The sequence below is a fragment of the Podarcis melisellensis genome, assembly GCF_964234715.1.
Source record: "Podarcis melisellensis genome assembly, chromosome: 3".
Lineage (NCBI taxonomy): Eukaryota > Metazoa > Chordata > Lepidosauria > Squamata > Lacertidae > Podarcis > Podarcis melisellensis.
The window spans coordinates 39,667,088-39,683,198 of NC_138530.1; the positions used below are offsets into that span (position 1 = coordinate 39,667,088).

General features: G+C 38.4%; 1 protein-coding gene across 13 annotated transcripts in view; it reads right to left on the bottom strand.

Annotated features, from left to right (window-relative positions):
• Positions 1-16,111, bottom strand: part of LTBP1 (latent transforming growth factor beta binding protein 1) — a 187,018-nt gene that overhangs the window by 68,767 nt on the left and 102,140 nt on the right. For 4 of the 13 annotated variants that reach the window (XM_081905343.1, XM_081905338.1, XM_081905339.1 and 1 more), the window contains 4 exons: positions 15,775-15,897; positions 11,476-11,643; positions 9,078-9,311; positions 4,108-4,130 (listed from right to left, as the gene is read on the bottom strand). In XM_081905343.1, the coding sequence (XP_081761469.1) occupies positions 4,108-4,130; positions 9,078-9,311; positions 11,476-11,643; positions 15,775-15,897 (548 nt within the window). The remainder of the gene's footprint in view (positions 1-4,107; positions 4,131-9,077; positions 9,312-11,475; positions 11,644-15,774; positions 15,898-16,111) is intronic. The other 9 variants (XM_081905346.1, XM_081905342.1, XM_081905340.1 and 6 more) reach the window with 4 other exon arrangements.

A 16,111-nucleotide genomic window follows, 5' to 3' on the forward strand; every position in this document is an offset into this window, starting at 1 on the left:
CTTTTAATATGCTTAGATGCAGGAATGCCTCTTACAACTAGGAGCTCAGAACAGGCACACATATACAAATAACATAACACACACACACACACACACACACACACACACACACACACCATCTACACATTATTGGTGCAGTACAGAACAAAGTTTGGTGCATTTAGGACCCATTGCAAACAATGGTACCTCAGCATGCCCAACGCTCCCCATGGCTGAAATCCTCCATTTTGCTGGGTGGACTAATTCTCTTTTAGACTACTGGGGATTGTGTTTTACAGCTGTGTGAAGGGCTGATCCCTGTAATTGTAGAATTACAGATTAAGAGCTGCCAAGCCAATTCAAGGTTTGGGAACTATATCTGGTTCACAACTCAGTGAAAGCTGAAAGAGAATAACCACAGCTCACAAATCACAGGTAAAACTTATGTGTAAATGAGTTACAATGGAGCTCTTATCCTTGATTTCTCCTCAAGCAAAGGGGAAGAATGATCTATGGGGGGGGGGTAAGTCTGTGGGAAAGGGATAGAACATGGTAATAGAATTGACCTGAGGGTCATCTGGTCCAACATCCTGCAATGCAGGAATCAGTTATGTGTCATGTGCCTTTTGGGGATATGGCACGAAGCACTGAGGTTCATATAATACATGCAATACAGACAATATGTAGACGCATCTTTGGGCATAGGAAATTGGCACCATCTTTCACAGAGCCTAAGTCTTTGAGGCAAGGAAAGGTGCAATGTCTTTATGTTAGTGCTGGGATGAAACATACACCACAATTTTATAGTCATTCTCCGCAATGCAATCTGGGGAACTATTTTCTGAACTTTTCAAAGGTGCCATGTGAAGTTTTAAGAAAATTATTGACAGGCAACCCCTGACACCACTGAATTATTTTACTCTACAAGTGGCTGGGGACTTTGTTTTCTCCTAAAACACTGTGCTGTATTTGCTTACAATGGTAAGGATCTCATGCCAGCTTCTAACTTGGCAGGACTTCCTAGAACACCCTTGTGACGTTGCTTAATCATATGAGTGTTCCAGAAAAGTCTTGCTGATCTGGAAGCCGCCATGAGCTCCAAGCTGCTGCTAGTGAATGTGGTGTTTCTGCTTACATGTTTTAATGGGGAAACTGAAAACTGCTTAGAGGCCTTTGTTATTTATTAAACAGTATATAAATTTGTTAAACAATAGTTTAAAAAACCAAGAACCTTAGGTCATCTCATACAGTAAAATAAAGTGGCACATTCCCTCCTTCACTTTCCTCAGGAATAGAAAGAAGTTCACTGAACTTTGTTCCTACTTAGCAATGGACAAAATTCTCATTTTTCCAGTCCTCTGTTCTCCACAGTATCACATCAGTTTGTGATTTTTAAAAAAGCCTTTGCAAAGACTCAGCTATTTACTCCTAATATACACATTAAATCATACATTGGCTGCACTTGACCAAACTGTCTCTGGTAGACCTACTGTCTGGAAGATCAAGTTTTGCCCTGCTCAACTTTATCTGAGAATGCAACTAGTTTGATTGTCTTACAGATTTCCTCAAGAACTGAGTCTGAACCCGCAACGCACCCACATTGTCCAACTCTGGGTTCTGTTGCTTAGGGCAGGCTTTACCTAACAAATCTCAGCAGAAGACATGCACAAGGACTTCTGCTTCTCAACAGGACTTTCCCTCCTCTGGAAGGGCCAGGAAAGCCCCCAGAGCAGCACAGGTGAGGAGGAGAGGGGGAACTGTTCTGTCTGGCAAGATGAAATGCTTGAGTTGACAGAATGATTAAAGAGTGTGATGTTCAATTCCTTCCACAGCATGATGCTAGGTGAGACAAGATTCTTCAGTTTTTAAGACTAAAGCAGAGAAAGTATATTGAAAATGAAGTACTTCAAAGAGAGAGAAATAATAACTTTATTGTATGATTTTATTTACTTAACATATATCATGATATATTGTTATACAGTGGCCTGGAATCAAATTAAATATTAAAACAATAACTATTTTCTATCTCAACTATTATTAAACTGCTAGTGACCTAATGTTCTTTTTAAAACAATGCAGAAACTGGGATTAATCTGTTAATGACAGTTTTATGAATATATTATGTAATATTTTAAATGCTGCTGAGCATTTTTTAAACAAATGTGTAGCTCAAGGGCACATATTTCTGGTTGTTGCATCTGATATTGAAGAGATAGTGCAAAACTGGGAAATGCACAGAAAAAGTTACCAAAACGCTCAGAGGCTGAGGTAACATTCCTATGAGGAAAAGCTAAAGTGCTCAGGTCTTTTTAGCTTATAAAGAAAACAACTAAGAAGGAGAAGGAAGAACTTAGGAAACTGTTTTATAATGAGTCAGGCCATTGCCTATCTCTGTACTACCTTCACTGACTGGTAGCAGTTGTGCAGAATCTTCAAAAGGGAGCCAGCCGTACCAGGGGGTGGCAAAGATTAAGTCTGAGGCCTTTGCCATGCAAAACACATCCGCTTGTTGTAGAGCTATGGTTCTTTCCACAGCAATTTAAACGGTTTTTAAAAGGATACAATAAATACACGGTGGTCTATCAGTGACTATTAACCTTTACAGCTAAATGCTCATTCCATGTAGCAAGGCAAAATGCCTGGGAATACAAGTTGCTGTGAAGTGGGATTGCCTTCATGCCTTGTTTGTGGTCTTGTAAAAATCATGCAGCTGTGCTCTATCGCAGGAGTTTTGAAACTGTGGTCCATGGACCACCAGTGGCCTGCGAGATTCATTCAGGTGGTACACGGCATGTGTGCATTAGTCATACTGATTTTTAATTGTGTTTTAATTGCTTCTTTTATTTTTATATGCTTTTTATGCTATAACTGGATTTCTATGGAATGCAAATATATATTAAAATATAATTAAAAAATCATAAAGCATTTAGCACAGTGCATTGCAATTGATTCAACAAGCAGAAAAATGATTTAAGTGTTATGTTAAGACCATCAACAATTTTCAACTGGTCCATGGGAGGAAATACCTGGAAACCACTGCTCTGGTAGAATACAACATTAGACTAAGATGGACGCTTGCTCTGATCCAGCAGAGCTAGTCTTTATAAGCCACTATGCTCCAACTAAGGAAATGCAAAACTGAATTGTTCCTACCTTCCACAACTGGTGTGTGACCTTTAGTATGCCCTATAATGATGAGGATGAAGTAATAATAATAATAATAATAATAATAATAATAATAATAATAATAATTTTTATTTATATCCTGCCCTCCCCAGCCAGAGCCGGGCTCAGGGCGGCTAACACCAGTAAAATTACAATAGAAACATAATGGGGAGGGACCAACCCCCCAATTTAAAATACAGGTTAAAATGCAATTTAAAAAGCAGCCACATTTTAAAAGTAGCTCATAAATAAAAGCCTTAAGGGGAGGGAAGACATAAGGGTCAGACTGAGTCCAAACCAAGGGTCAGGCAGAACAGCTCTATCTTGCAGTCCCGCAGGGCCCTAGTCTCTTGTGACAGAGTGTTCCACCATACTGAAAAGGCCCTAGTTGAGACCAAGTAGCCCAGATAGGTAAATATTCTGTGGGGGAAAACCCTACATAGTTCCCAAATATTATGTTAGATTTTGTGAACCTTAGCCATGCTGTCAGATTATTTACAACACTTTTATCACCTGCTGGCCAATGGAAGGATATGGAACTGCTCAATTTCACATTTTGTTGATCTTTGGGTCAGTATAGCTTCCTAATATTATACTTGCACTGCAAGTTATTATACTAACACTGCAGTTATATGGAAGTTATATGGAAGATTTTGTTGTTGTTGTTTTAACAACTGAATTGTACATATGCTGAAGAGCTGTGCTGAATGGGAACGGCGAACTGAGGCCACCAAAAAGTTAGGACATGGTTGATATTTTTTTCATTGATACCAATAATTTTTGTTTATGAAAAAAGATTGCATATCGGAGTATACTCACCATATGGATATTAATCAGTGAGTTTCAATTACTATAGCCTCAAAAAGTAACTATTTTCTTCCCACAATTTCCACAATTTCAGGTAAATCTCAAGCTCATTTTCTTTTTACAAATAGGCAAAACTGAATACTGTTTATGTGTTACCTGATCTGGGGCTGCAGTTCCCACTAAAACCAGAAAGAAAAGAAAAGAAAAGGAATTAACTACTGTAAAAAGGGAAAGTGTACTAAAACAAGTCATTTTTCTACCTTCTAAACCTATTTGTGTTCTCCCTTCCCTATACCATTAAACTGGAAAACTATAAGATGTATGTTTCTACTTTACTACACTAAAAATGCTCAGACTTGTCTCAGAGCAAAAGTGTGGCCCATAAGTGGATTAAAACTCACTTTAAGACACATCATTAAAATGGGAATGAAATAGCCTACCTAGTAAGAGTGTTGTGAAGATAAATAAGCATTTGGTGCATCAGATTGCCAAATATATGGGATTAATAACAAATTAGGTTTAAACCAACCAAACTCAGTAGAGTTACTTGGAAAAAGCAGGGAGGCTTATGCTGCTAGGAAACACAGCAATAACTGCAAAAAATTGTGGTACACTGAATGCAGGAACAATTGCTCCTGTAGAACTTGCTAAACTTTGAATTTTGCATATTCAAGAAATAAAGAAGGAAATAATGAAGAGGGAAGATAGGATAAGATCTACTGTAAAAGTAATAATACCATTCCTTAAGCTATATACCAAACCTTTTAACAAGAAAAAATACAATGAAGATTACTGAATTCACTTAAACAATGTGACCTTGAATCTGCTGGCAACTTATTGTTTATTGAGTAGATGCAAATGTACAGGCTCATTCAAAATAACACTATCTTCTTCCCGTTCTATTTAATAGAGAATTAGGCAGAAATCCAGCATAACTTTCTTTTTAATTTTAAATCAATTTTGCTGACATCCTGGTAGATAAATATTTTAACATTTGAAATGAGCTTTGGAACAGCTCAAGGCATGCCTGGCATTATTTTCTTCAAATAGAAACTCCTAAGCTGCAATCCTATGGTGGAAGTGAGTTAAATCTGAATTGCCTGATCCTGTGCTCTGCTAGGTTCAAACCAGCAGGACCTCAATGAGGGCAGAGGAATGTGCTGTGTGTTTTTTGTCCATTTTCAGGCTGCAAATTTCCCTCTCCTTTTATAACTGTTTTCCATTCCACTCCTGAACATGTTTACATTTCTTCCTAGTTTGGGGGTGTATCAGGGATTCAGCCACTTCCTTCTCTAATTTTGTGATGGATGTATCACCTAGTTTAGGCCTAAAACAAGCCAAGTATTTATAGCCTTGGGCATATATAGCAGGATCTTTTGTTCTTTCAGGGGTTTTTTGTAATGGAATCAGGAAAGCCCATTAGATGTCTGAAATGTTTCAAATGACTACATGGTTCAGTGAATCACCCCTTTCTATTTGCTCTGCCTTTCACATTTGTAGGGCCAACACAGCTTCACATACTCAATTTTAATTTTCTGATCGATGTTTGGGACTGACTTATTCAATTTGGGGATCTTGAAATCATTGGAAGACTTTCTGGAGTTTAGTACAAATGCAGCCCAGTGTATCTTGATTACTTTGGTTGTTTAGTCGTGTCCGACTCTTCGTGACCCCATGGACCAGAGCACGCCAGGCACTCCTGTCTTCCACTGCCTCCCGCAATCTTGATTACTAGAATCACTTGAATATTACTTGTCTTCCTAGCAAAATGGGCAACTGGATTTATATCAGGGATGCACTATGTATTTCCACACTCATTTATTTATTGAATTTATAGCCTGTCCTTCCCCCTGAAGGAGTCCGTTTCACTAGCTAACAAGATGCAATTTGTTTTTTAGATGTGAAAATTGGGTCATAAAATTTAGCTTGGAGCAGGGCCAACACTGGGCCTGTCATGCTACACATGACCTATCTGGCTATGGGATGTTCTGTCCCTTCATACAACTGAATTGGCCTAGGGAGGATTTCTAATAGCAACCAAGAATGTGGACCAATCTAAGTTTCCACAATGAAAGCTGAATTTACTCTAGAACTGCAACTAGACTGAATTTTTAAAGTCAATCATATGTGTTTAATATGGATAATCAATTAAATCTGCATGTGAATAAAATAGCATTATAGTGATACCTCAGGTTAAGTACTTAATTCGTTCCAGAGGTCCGTTCTTAACCTGAAACTGTTCTTAACCTGAAGCACCACTTTAGCTAATGGGGCCTCCTGCTGCCGCAGCATGATTTCTGTTCTCATCCTGAAGTTCTTAATGCAAGGTACTTTTTCAGGGTTAGCGGAGTCTGTAACCTGAAGCGTATGTAACCCGAGGTACCACTGTACTTAAGTAAGAAGCATTCAGAGGAAGCATTTGCTCCTATGTAAAAGAGAAGGGGATTGCCCTGTTTATGTCTGCCATCCTCATCACTGGTTAATCCAGGGCAGGCAGAAAGTATATCTGGATCTACTTCTAGACTTCTGAATGATTTACAGAAAGCCAGCAAGAGTTTTGGATTCTTCATTGTTTAACAATAGAGACACCTTAAATGGTTTCCCACCCCCGCTAAATTAGGTTGCAGAAATTAAGAAAGCTAAGGGGAGGGAAACCAGAAGTGGATTTCTATATGGAATAACTGTGCTCAGGTCTGGGATTGAAAATAAATTTTCTGGGTTGAGCATTTGCTCACAGGCACCCTGGTTCCTTCATTCTAAGTATATATCCTGGCTCCAGCTGGAAGACATCAGGGCTCTAGTAAAAAAACAAACAAAAAAAAGACCCCAAAGCCTGTAGTCTGCAAAGCCTTGTTTTAACTGTAACTGATTAATTGATTAATCATTGCAATAATAATTTACAAAGCTGATAAACATTATAAAACATACTTTGCTCTCTTTCAGCCAAGAACCAAAACTTAACAGTATTTAGTACTTCCAAAGCTTCTAAACCATATATTTATTTATTTTTAACCTGACATGCACTCTCATCAACATCCCTCACCTTTTAACAAGTCTGGGAGAAGTAAAGAATCTAAAGAGGAGACAGTCGAAGTGGTCAGCATTAATTTGTGGCTAGCTGTGGTATACATCCTCCCCTCAAGCCTAACTGTAAATGGTTCTGGCTTGTAGTTTACCCTTACAGACGGATATTCTTAACTTGCCTTTAAAAGTACATTGACAGAACGGACAAGGAGCATCTACAATAGACCTTCGCCCAAGCTGCTCTCCAGCGGCCAATTTATACAACCCAAAACAATCCTTAGTCATAGGTTAACTTCAACTGGCAAATAGTGAATGAATAGCTGAAGTGTTCATCTTATTGCTCTATCACGGGGATAGCCAATGTGGTGCACTGCAGAAGTGTTGCGACTTCAACTCCTATAATCCCTAACTATTGGCTATACTGGCAAGGGCTGACAGGAGTTGGAATCCAACAACATGTGGAAGGCACCACACTGGCCCTCCCTATTCTATCATACTACTAGACTGATCTTCAGCTCAGCATGAACTATTCATGTCCTATACATTAGGTAGGAGCTAAACATCCCTTTGACTGCATGATGATTGCTTGGTAGTGAAGCTAGGTGAACCAGTTTACACAAGACCTAGCTCCCTCCTGTAAACATTATCTCACATTTAGGCTAAGCTTCTTCCTGTTTCTAAGCTTGCTCATTACTCCAGTGATTGAAAAGGATAACCCTTAAAAAGAAAGTATCAAACAAGACATTCAATCAATCATTATTTGCCCGGTATTTACATATATGTTACACTTTTAAAAATGTATCTTTACAGAAAATTTCTGATTAAAAAAATAAACGCAGCCAATTACGATTTAACGTGGGATCTGAACACAAGTAGTTCAAAAGAAAGCATTTATTTAAACTGTGAACCAGGTAAAGTACAAAGTTATTCACTGGAGAGCAACATTATTTCAGAACTATGCAGCCATAAATGAAGTTTCCCAAACTCCTTAGCTATGGAATTGTATCTGTTTGAGTAGCTTTTGTTAAACTGTCAGTGTACTATCATCCAAAGGGCAAAAAGGATACTGTAGAAATTAACATGAAAATAACAATTCAAAGAATAGAACTCTCATCTCTGAAAGACAACTGAGCTTTAAAATGCACCATCCTAAGTCAGAAAGATGTCTCAGCCATTCAAAATGAAACCTAGCATGTTCAGAAATGTTATTCGAATTCAAAACAATATATTATGGAATGATAAGGATGTTTAGAAGTTTTGTAGTAAGTTTTGACCCTCCACGTTGTGAAACTGACTGTAACTGTGTTTTCTATATTACACATTTTGAATACCCACCTGCAGACCCTCCCCATTTATTGTTCTTTCCACACTCAAGCATATATTGGCTACTCCAGAGGGAAACAGTTTGGAATCACCATAATCATAACACTCCACACAGCCATCTATATATACCTGCCTATGTTCTGTTCACCAATAGCGTGTTGGCAATGCATTTACTTTTGCACATGCTGCAAGCCTTCTGCTTTTCTTTGCTGTTGCACTGATGTTAAGCATGTTAAAAACAGGACATTTTAAAGCAGCTGGTTTTAGAGGCATTTGCGAAAATCATGCAGACTGAGACATTAAAACTGTGAAACCAACATTTAGAAATAATTTGTGTAAGAAATGAGATGGTAAGAGTTTTATTTGGTGTTTTTTTTTTTGGAAATGAAAAGATTCCCAGTACTTAATAGTAATACACCATGATTCTGTTGCATTGTGGGCCATGAACATGGGGTCAAACTAATATTCACTCCCAAAAAATCATCTGAAGGCAAGAAGAGATGCACAGAATCATGTGGCTTGCAGGGAGCTAGTCATCCGATGCAGTATCTTGGCCTGAGGGCATGATTCTTTACAGGGCAAACAAATTCTACACTCTTAACTTGAAAACCAGTTGCTATAAGAAATAATGCAATGGCATACTTGTTGAGTTGCCCTCAAAAACACATTGTGTTTTATACAAGCACTTCAAATAGCATGAACGTACACACGAAAAGAAAACACATGCACATATTTAGAAATACACTAAGCTACATCATGAGATCCTTATCCACTCTCACCTTCTCGCACAGCCACCTCGGGCTCACTTTTCTGTGAGATGGTCAGTGCCTCCACCGGCTCTTCCTTTGCTGGGAGAGGTGGAGGAGAAGTACCTTTAGCAACATGATGAGTAATCTGGGTCTTGCCAATGACAGGTGGCTGAACTCTAACTGCAGGGTGATGATAAAGCTTGTTTCTGTGAGAGCCAGAAACCGTATAGCCCATTCCACCAGGGCAGATTTCCTTAAAAGCAGCTAGATTTGGGATGGGAAAACATTCCTTTTAACAGTCTAAAAGTGCAATACTTTTGACACACTGGAAAATATAATGTAGAAAATCGCTAACATCAAGAACATTTCTAGAAATATCATCTATTCTATATTTAACCAAAATCACAGAATACATGAGAATATTATTGCATAAGTTACTTGAGGGGCTTAATTTGTTGCCCCTAGAAAAAGATTAACCCATTTCACTCAGATGTTTAAATATGTCATGATAGCAACAGAATCTAAATGACTCTAAAGTTGCAATACGTAAATGAAACCATGGGCCTTTGGGGACTTAATGCTAAACCATGGTTTAGTATTATATGAACAAGCCTCAGGCTTTTACTCTCTTCCCCTCTGTCATGTTTGTAAAGAAGGTATCATTTTCACTTTCAACTGAAGCAGAGTTCATCATTAATGGAAATTCAGTGGGAAAGCTTGTTGGCTTAATATGTGGCTAGTTCAAACAAGCCAAATTCAAACTATGGTTTATAAACCTGGCTTGTTCATTATCCATGGTTTAAACTATCCACAGTTTCCAGAGCTTGGATGTAATGGGGATCTCTGGTTAGCTGCTAAGCTTTTCCTTGTAACCTCAACAAAGGAGGGAGAGTGGAATATTCAAGCCCAAAGTTCATTCACAGAATGTGAAATCATAGTTTAGCATAATGTCAAACTGGCCCTAGTATAGTAGAAGATTTTTTTTCATCTGCATTTTGCTATTCTTAATTTAGTACAAAAGCCTAGCATTAATTACTTCTTCGACATTACTAAAGAAGTACTTTATTGTATAGTAGTATCATATATAGTAGCACCACACCTTGTCCACAAATTCTGCTTTCCCTCAAGAAATCATAGACAAGAAATATTGTAGGGTTTAATGATTTCTTATGAATTCCCCTATCTTTTATAAGACTTCTAGGGCCAAAGTACACCTTTGTGTAGCTTACCACCCCGTTCTTAAAAATAACCAAAACGCAGCCACTGGAGATTGCAATCAGCACCAGGGTGCAAGTGGTTAACCCCTTTCCTAATAGCCATTTTCCTTCTCAAAATTGCCCTCTTAAAATTGGGAAAGGTAGGGCGATCTCTATCATTTTTTTGCTTGAGAACAAAATCTGGACCTTATTTTGAGAATAAGGAAGCCAGCAGCAGGTAAGGGTTAGACACACCCATCACCACATTCTGCTTCTCACTGTAGCAGCTCCCCTTTCTTCTGGAATGCCTTTAGAAATATCAATTTTGCCCAGTGACAAATGATTCTGCTGATTCAACCACCAAACCAGGATGAGGAAAGTAATTCACTGATCTTTGGTCTATTTAAATGTATGCAAATTTACCATTGCTAAGCTGGAAGCCAAACAAAGAAAAACAGATGGCAGTAGAACTGATTGGACATGTTTTAGAGCAACCAGGAGGCAACTCAAATCATGTCCAATCCTTTCAGCTATTTAGCTTCACTCATCCAACCAACTACTTTAACCTTTGCTAGCTGATTTGCTAGTGTTCCTATTACTTACTGTGTCTCTTTCTATGTAGTGTTCTATCATCTATGTAGTGTTCTGCCCACAACACAGGCCCAGATTGGATTGGGAAATTTGGTATGTGTGAATGTGAACTGAACTCTTGATTTTAATATTTTTAATAGTACTGATTCTATTCATAGCATCCTAGTTTCCATTCTTTCTCCAAGCCTCCATCAAGACTTTGACAAAAAAAATTATGGCAAGGGATCCAGCCTTGTGCCTAGTTCCAAGGACATGGACCAAACCCACAACTCCTTGGCAAAGTGTTTCAGTCTCTTGATCGCTAAAGCTTGGAAATTTCGAAAGGGTTTCTTTCAAGTGCTACCTCAAGATAAATCTGGTTATAGTTTTCAGTCTTAAGACTGTATACCTTTCTTAGCTCATTCATAGCCATCATGTGATATGAACCATGCAATGAGAAACATCACTCAATGAATGATGAATTTACCTTAATTAGAAAGCTGGTGCAGCAGAGGAAAATCTTCTCTATGTTTAAGGAATGCTACTAGCAAGAACCCGTATGACTCACATAACACTGTATTGTAGGACACTATGCTAAGTTACACTATGCACAGTGTACAGTGTGTCAGTGCAAGTATATTCTTTTTCTGGGAACCTCTTACCTGTTCCTGGAAGGGGACATTTCTCACAGTGGGGGCCCCAGGCCTTGCCAACACTGCAACAGCAGAGCTGCTTGCTGAGCTGAACAGAGAGAGGGTGCATACACTGCTTTCCTGCACTGACAAACCGGTAGCAGGGCCCTTTCTCTTCAGTGACCATGGGATTATCAGCTGCAGCAAAAAGGGAAGGAGGACGCCAGAGTTTACATGAGAAACAAAACAGAGAAACACCATAGGAGTTCCACCACCAGATTAAAGACGGAAAAGAGACAAAGATGCCAATGTCTCCAATCAAAAGTATTTCTTTTCTTTTTCTTATAACGAATCATGTCTGAATGCAACACAAAAATAAATAAGCCCATGTGGTTTAGGAATAAAAGCCAGTGTCAAAATTAGATGCTGCCATGCTCCAACAACACATAATTAGAATGAAGCAGAAGCTTCCTTCCCATGCAGAAGCACTGAAGCAGAAGCTGAAAGCAGGTGAACAGCAAAAATACAGAACACTGACAGATCACACACTCACACAGCCACTTTGAATTGATAGGCAAGGTCATTTTAGGTCAATGAGACAATTATATTTTTGAAGTCAGTCATGGCAGTTCACAATGAAGAAAGTTCCAGAAACATATCACGCTAATATTATCAACCTTCGCTTGTCCACTGTTCCTTCTCTTTCACAGTTTCTCAAATTCATGTAATGAAACACTCTACTGAAAATTAGAATTCCTTCAGTCAACAGAATCAGTAGTATTTTTTATCACAGCTCACATCGAGATTTAGGGTGGCGATAACATGAGATCAGACCACATCCGCTGCTGTTACTAAGATTTTTTTTCTTCAAGCTGTATTAGCAACTCAAGAAATTTTGATTATGGCAAAAGGAAGGCAAATAAATTCAAGGATGAATGTGATAATGGTCTATGCGAAACCTGCACAACTTTTGATTCTCAAGCTCAACTTAGATCTGAAGAACTGGTGGTGGTGCAAGCAGGACCTTGATAAATCCTCTCCCCGTCTCCAGTCTGTCTAGGACTGCAAAAACAAGAGAGTTGCCAAGAGCCTGGCAAGGTGCAATGCCTAGCTGGTAGACTGCATTCAGCTTGGAAGGTCACAAGTTGTGCTGAATGTTTTCACTTGAAAAAGAAAAGGCTACTCTAACCGAGATTCCAAGCCCCCACAAAGCTTGAGAATGTCTTTGTAATGGTAAGGATTTATTTTTTTTTAAAAAAGTTACAAAACAACCAGTCAAAATTTCAGTATCAGTCAAAAGTCTACTGAGAGCTATAAGCATCAACCTATATATGTCCAATTGAAATGAATGGAGGTTGCACAGCAGCAGTGATCGGTAGATTTCATCCATGCACTATCTGTTGTACAGTAATTATTCAGGGTGTTAAAGAAACAAATGTTGGCAAGTGTCCTCTTCCATCTAATAAATAGAAGATCTTTCACAAATAACAAATCAAACTGAAACAATACAGTTTTGCTTTTTTGAAATACAGTTTTGCTCAAACATAAAACATTTATAATAACATTTCATTATTATTGCTGTTACTGTAATTAATCATTATTATTTTGCAGCAAAAAAAAAGAACCTTGAAATAAGATGAGCTCTCCACACCTACTTGCCATACAAACACAAAAACAGGAAGTCACAATTTCAGCCTGGAACGATTTGGAAAAGGAGTAGCCTACCCTGCCTTATGAAACATTTCAGATAATCTGAATCTTTTAGGTGCTACTGGTGGGACAATTTAAATGAACTGAAGAACAACAAAAGAAAGAAGGATGGATGGGCGGGTGTGGGTGTGGGAGAGAGAGAGAGAGAGAGAGAGAGAAATTTGCACACAACAACCTGGCAATTCATCTCTCCCCATTCTTTGCTCTAGAAAAAATGGAATCTGGGATAAGTGGAAGATGGTGCCACAATCTTCTGGGCTGTAAAAATCATTCAAATTGTTTTCTGGGCTCAGGTCTGCTATATGATGCCATATTGTGTGGTTTGAGGATTCTGGTATATGGGGTTATCAGGATTAGAAACTCGGGTCATCTCTGGCTTATAATTGAGACTGAAACAAGACATACATTGTTCTAATAATAAATAATGGGTGAGTATGGAAGGTGAGGGATGGAGTAAAGTTACATAATCAAATAGGTCAATTAATACACCCCTTTGATGTTTCTAAGGCTTCAATCCAAAACTTACTTACCTGCGAGTTAACCACAACAGGACTTACTTCTAAGTAGACATTTATTCAATTTATAAGATTTCCTACCCACCCTTCACTGTAAGCTCCCAGGGCAATAAAATATACAGTTATAAAAACAAATAAAACCAATACAATTATAAAACACATAAAATGAATTGAAATGGAACAGAACAATATTTAAGATTACACTGTAAATCTTCCAACCAGTTCAAATAAATGAGCAAAAGAAAAAAAAAGAAAAAACCCCTCCATATATTTACTCTTAGCCATGTAATAAGATGAGAGGCAATATGGAAGCAGGTTAATCCAGAAATCAACCAGTCCCCCAATTTTTTAGTATGGTATTATACATTGAAAAGCTTTGTTCTATTGATGTTGCAAGTCAGATGATAGCGGCCTTCCATGACTGGCGAAATGAAATTTCTCTAAAATATCATAGAGCCCCCCTCCCAGCATATTCAATTGTCTTTACTAGTTACAGTTACTTTATAGTTACATAACTATTACATTTTGAGGTTGGTGTCTGACAGTGTCTAGTAATTTTTATTCTTTGAAAATAAATTATTGTTTATTATTTTTCCCCTTCCTCTGTGCTCTTTCTTATTTCCAACAGTCAGTTCATACAAATTTTTGGAACTTGCTACTTAGTTGGTTACTTGTTACTTATTAGTAAACTGATTCTCATTTGGGACTAACGACTTGTCATATTTCATATTCCCATATCTACCTTCCCAGATTCAAGTAAGTTCCAATTGACACACTGCTATTTCTCGCCACACAAAAATTCCCAACCATTTTTAGGTGTGTGATTGTGTTCACAAAAGTATGCTGGATGATCAAAGACACGGCCAGCAACAACTCTCATGATTATGGCAGATTGCATGGAGCACCAAGTAGGCCACTTTGGCTACATTAGCATCCATATGTGAAGAATGAGTTCAGCATTAGTATACAGCAAGGATGTCCAACAGGTTGACCCCCAGTCGATCACGGGCTCCTTTTCATCCACGGGGGAGGAAAGGAGCAATTGGCCCCTCCCCCTCCCGTCCATCGGCGCATGTTTTCTAGAACTGAAATTGGTGTTGGGATGACTTAGTCTTCAACTTGCTTCCCTAAAAAAAATCTCAACAGCTTAGACCTGCCCTCCCCAATGGGTAGATCACTGCCAGTTTTTAATTCTGCTAGTAGATCGCAGTCTCTTTGGAGTTGGACGTCCCTGGTATACAGGATTTGGACTATTAAAGGCACTGATAAAGATGAAAAGGGAACAATTCTTGGGCAATCCTGCATATCCATAAACAAAGAAGGATATTTGTAATTGTATTGGAGCTCCTGTGGACAGTGTGGCTGTGATGCTCCATGTCACTGATTTTAAATTTCCACACAGCTTAGAAAGTTATGCCCCTTTTTTGCATTTAGAGACTTATGTAAACCTGTGCCAACTTACCAGAAGTAAGTCCTACTGAACAGTGGTGTTTTGCTTCAGAGTAAACATGATAAGATTGTGCTATCAATGGCAGCACTACCCATGTTCAATGCAGAAAATTTTAAATTATTAGCCAGCATGAAGAATACAATGAATGGGCCACCACCAACACCCACACCTATGTGAATAGCTGTGTCTTGAAAGATTTTGTGCGTGAGATAAAAAAATATGGGAACGAGGAATATAAGGTTCGGAAATATATGAGATATCAGAACACAGCTCAATAGATGAATAATCCCCCTTTAATCAGACCCTGCTGCGTTTACTTGTTCAACTAAAAGGAAAAGATACAATTTACTTAGGTCAACCATAGACAACCTGAAAAATCATCACAGGATCTCTGCAAATGCTGTGTTAGTGTATCCATTCATTTCTGTCACATAAATTATCTGGATAATTCACCACACAATTTTGTTTTAAAATGACAGTTTCTTATCAGGTCATAAAGAAACTCTCCAATGGTGAGTTAAAAGTTCTCAAAATGAGAAGTGCCATAAGAAAATGTTGGCCAACAGTGATGAACTTGCATCCATTACAAGATGCAAGGGGGAAAAGAAAACCCACATGAATGATTGATAGGTACGGATTGGTTCTGTTACTTACGGATGCATCTGGAAAGCGTAGGGTCTGGCACAAATCCAATTTTGCAGGCACACCTATAGCTGCCCATGGTATTCAAACACTCACCATTCGGGCATACCCCTTGGAGCTGGCATTCATTAATGTCTGAAAGGGAACACAACTAACATAAACAACTCCATATAAGCACCTGGTATTAGGCTGTATTATATCCTAGATATGCACTGATTTCCAGAGCTTGTTTCTATATTTCTTTCCTTTTTTGTGCTATTAAAACACAGACACATAGAATCATAGAAGGGATCCTCAAGGACCATCTAGTTCAATCCCCTTCAATGCAGGAATCACAGCTAAATATGTA